General features: G+C 45.0%; 1 protein-coding gene across 1 annotated transcript in view; it reads right to left on the minus strand.

Annotated features, from left to right (window-relative positions):
- Window positions 1-2601, minus strand: part of RBM8A (RNA binding motif protein 8A) — a 6740-nt gene extending 4139 nt beyond the window's left edge. Inside the window, exons 1-2 of the mRNA XM_009993730.1 lie at window positions 2583-2601; window positions 823-890 (exon numbers count right to left, since the gene is read on the minus strand). Of these exons, the coding sequence (XP_009992032.1) occupies window positions 823-890; window positions 2583-2601 (87 nt within the window). The remainder of the gene's footprint in view (window positions 1-822; window positions 891-2582) is intronic.
- Window positions 2602-3822: the final 1221 nt, after the last annotated feature.

The raw sequence follows: 3822 nt of genomic DNA on the forward strand, positions 1-3822 counted from the left end.
CTTCTTCTTCTTCTGCTCCTTCTTTTTCTATTCTTTCTCTTTCTCCTTCTGCTCCTTCTCCTTCTGCTCCTTCTCCTTCTGCTCCTTCTCCTTCTGCTCCTTCTCCTTCTGCTCCTTCTTTCTCCTTCTTCTGTTTCTTCTTCTGCTCCTTCTTTTTCTAGTCTTTCTCTTTGTCCTTCTTCTGCTCCTTCTTCTGCTGCTGCTCCTTCTTTTTCTATTCTTTCTTCTTCTTCTTCTCCTTCTTCTTCTTCTGTTCTTTCTTCTTCTTCTGCTCCTCCTTTCTTCTGCTCTTCTTTCTCCTTCTTCTGTTCCTTCTTTCTTCTTCTGCTCCTCCTTCTTCTTCTTTCTTCTTCTTCTGTTCCTCCTCCTTCACCTCCCCAAATTGAGGCCATCCTGGGGGACACTGTCACCCCCAGGGATGGCACCAGCCTGGCTGTGCCCGGGGCACGAGATCAGAGACCCCGTCTGCCCCTTCAGCCCTGGAAGAAGAGAGAAGGCACCAGAGCTACCCCAAACCCCATGGGTTTATTGTATAAAACAATAGGTACAGAGCACAGTGCTTGATCACCTGGGCTCTTCTGTTTCTTCTTCTTCTTCTGCTCCTTCTTTTTCTAGTCTTTCTCTTTGTCCTTCTTCTGCTCCTTCTTCTGCTGCTGCTCCTTCTTTTTCTATTCTTTCTTCTTCTTCTTCTCCTTCTTCTTCTTCTGTTCTTTCTTCTTCTTCTGCTCCTCCTTTCTTCTGCTCTTCTTTCTCCTTCTTCTGTTCCTTCTTTCTTCTTCTGCTCCTCCTTCTTCTTCTTTCTTCTTCTTCTGTTCCTTCTACTTCTGTTCCTCCTTCTTCTTTCTTCTTCTTCTGTTCCTCCTCCTTCACCTCCCCAAATTGAGGCCATCCTGGGGGACACTGTCACCCCCAGGGATGGCACCAGCCTGGCTGTGCCCGGGGCACGAGATCAGAGACCCCGTCTGCCCCTTCAGCCCTGGAAGAAGAGAGAAGGCACCAGAGCTACCCCAAACCCCATGGGTTTATTGTATAAAACAATAGGTACAGAGCACAGTGCTTGATCACCTGGGCTTTGCAATTAATTAACAGCCTGAACAAGGACAACAAACCACTCTGGGTGCTGAGAAATGTTCATTTTATCACCTCCCAAGCAGATCTGGAGCCCCAAATTCCCAAATGGACACGTCACAGAGCATCAACTTTTCCTTTTTACCTCCTGCCAGGACGGATGGAAACACCAGAATCTCCCCCAGTTTCTCTGCAAGAGCTGGTGGATGATCCAGCAGGACAATCCATGGAGAGTTTGGCTTAAAACAAAACCAAACCCCCAAACACCACAAAAAGCCAAGAGCACCGAGGATTCTGACCCCAAAAAATCCACTTTCTCCCTTCTTTGCCTCTGGATCAATCACCATTTCACAGCAGGGAGGGGTGGAAGTGCTGGGAGAGGGGTCAGATCCTGTGCTATTTCTACAGCAAGTGATTCAATCCAAATAAAAAAAGCCAGATAAGGAAGGAAAAATAAACCAGAACACTCCACACCATGTACAATCACCTTTATAAACATGTTAAAACGTTAATACTGTCGTGTAAACAGGCTGTATATAAAAAATACATATAAAAAAACCCAAAATAGGCTTGTTAGGATGAGGATACAAAACTAGAAAAGCTACAGATAATGTGGTTTTTTTTGAATTTCCACCTCAAAACAAAGAATATTGCTGGAATATCCATCAAAAATACCAGGGGAGAAGCTGCTGTGGAGCAAGGAGAGGGCATGAGGGGTGGTTCCCTATGGAAGCAGCCACATCCCAAAGGATTTGTGCCTCTCCTTGGGAGGGAAAAGAACCAGGGAAAGCTCAAGGCAAGAGGAACAGAAGCTTTTCTTCCACTTGTGTTCCTGCTGGCTCCTCGTGTTGGGAAACCAGGAAGGAATATGGGAATGTAGGAAGGGCTGAAAGGGTTTTTAAAAATCTAAACATTCTCTAAGCTTTAGTGCTGCTGGGTATACAAATAGGGGGTTATTTGATTAAAAAAATAGTGCATATAGAGGGGGTTTTGTTGCTGTTGCAGGAACATTTTGCTCCATTGCTGTGATGAGTGGGAAGGGGAGATGCTCCAGTTCTGCTCCTGCTCTCTCCCAAATCACCATCTCACTGCTCCTGCTCTCCAGGGAACGGGCTCTGGAGCTCCTGGAGGACAATTCCTGCCTCTCCTCAGAAACCCTGGCACAGCTTTGGAAACCTGCCTTGGAAAAAGCCAAGTCTGACACGGGGTTTGGGAGCAGCTCTGGAGGGAAAAGCGTCTCCAGCTCTTCTTTCTTGCCCAGGTTTCCATAAAAATCCACGTCTCCCAGGCTGGACTGGGGAAGCCACAGGATTCCAAAAGCTGCTTTTCCAAGGAAACAAACTGGCTGGGGGTGCTCGGGATGGAGCTTCAGCATCTCCAGCCCTTCCTCCTCCTCTCCCTGCAGGGTGAGAAGAACCCTCTGGGGTGGGAGAATCCGAGGAGGATGGAAAAGGAGCAGAGCTGGAGGTTCCAACTGGTGCTAATTAACCCCCCAAATCCAATCCCTTAATTACCACAGGGGCTCAGGTGCATCAATAAGAGAATGAAGTAGGAGAGGGAAGGCAGAGCAGGAGGAAAGACCTGGCAGCTGCAGGGGGAACTGCCCATCCCACCTGGAATCCCACGGGAATTCGGGCTGGTCAAAAAGAAAATCCCACTTTAAAAATCCCTTTTTAAAACAAAATTAAAACTAAACTTCCCTTTTTGATGTGCTTGGGAGCATTTCCCCGGGCAGCTGGAGTTGTGGGGTGGTTAATTAGTGTGGGGGGGTTAATTAGCCTGTGCTCATCAAGGAGTTCTGAGAGATTTCCCTCCCCCCCTGCCAGGGAAGTGGAAGGAAATAAAAAGCAGGTCTTCAAAAAACCAAAGGGAAACAAATGGAATCAAATCAAATCGAATCAGACCAAATTGAATCAGATCTGAATCAGATCAAATCAAATCAGATCAAAATCAGATCAAATCGAATCAGACCAAATTGAATCAGATTAAATCAGATCAGAATCAGATCAAATCAACTCAGATCAGAACCAGATCAAATTGAATCAGATCAGAATCAAATTAAATCGAATCAGATTAAATTGAATCAGATCAGAATCAGATCAAATCAACTCAGATCAGAACCAGATCAAATTGAATCAGATCAGAATCAAATTAAATCGAATCAGATTAAATTGAATCAGATCAGAATCAGATCAAAGTGAATCAGATCAAATCAGATCAAAATCAGATCAAATTGAATCAGATCAAATCAGCTCAGAATCAGATCAAATCGAATCAGATCAGAATCAGATCAAACCAAATTGAATCAGATCAGAATCAGATCAAAGTGAATCAGATCAAATCAGATCAAAATCAGATCAAATTGAATCAGATCAAATAGATGAAAATCAGATCAAATTGAATCAGATCAGAATCAGATCAAATTGAATCAGATCAGAATCAGATCAAATTGAATCAGATCAAATCAGCTCAGAATCAGATCAAATCGAATCAGCTCAGATCCAAATCAGCTCGAATCAAATGGAATCAGATCACATCAAATCAGAATCAGATCAAATCAAATCAGATTCAATCAGCTCAACCCAGCTCAGCTGTGATGGGGGCTGGAACGGAGCCTCAAAAACCCATCCAGGAGCTTTTTGTACTTTCCTTTAAAACCCAAAACACCAAACCCAAACCCCACCGCGAAGACCCGAGACCGGTTCCAGTTGTGCAAAGGGGCCACAGGTGGGGGGTGCTGGGGAGGGGGGGGGT

This window comes from Chaetura pelagica, unplaced genomic scaffold (genome assembly GCF_000747805.2).
Source record: "Chaetura pelagica isolate M959 unplaced genomic scaffold, ChaPel_1.0 scaffold1043, whole genome shotgun sequence".
In the NCBI taxonomy this organism is placed as follows: Eukaryota; Metazoa; Chordata; class Aves; order Apodiformes; family Apodidae; genus Chaetura; species Chaetura pelagica.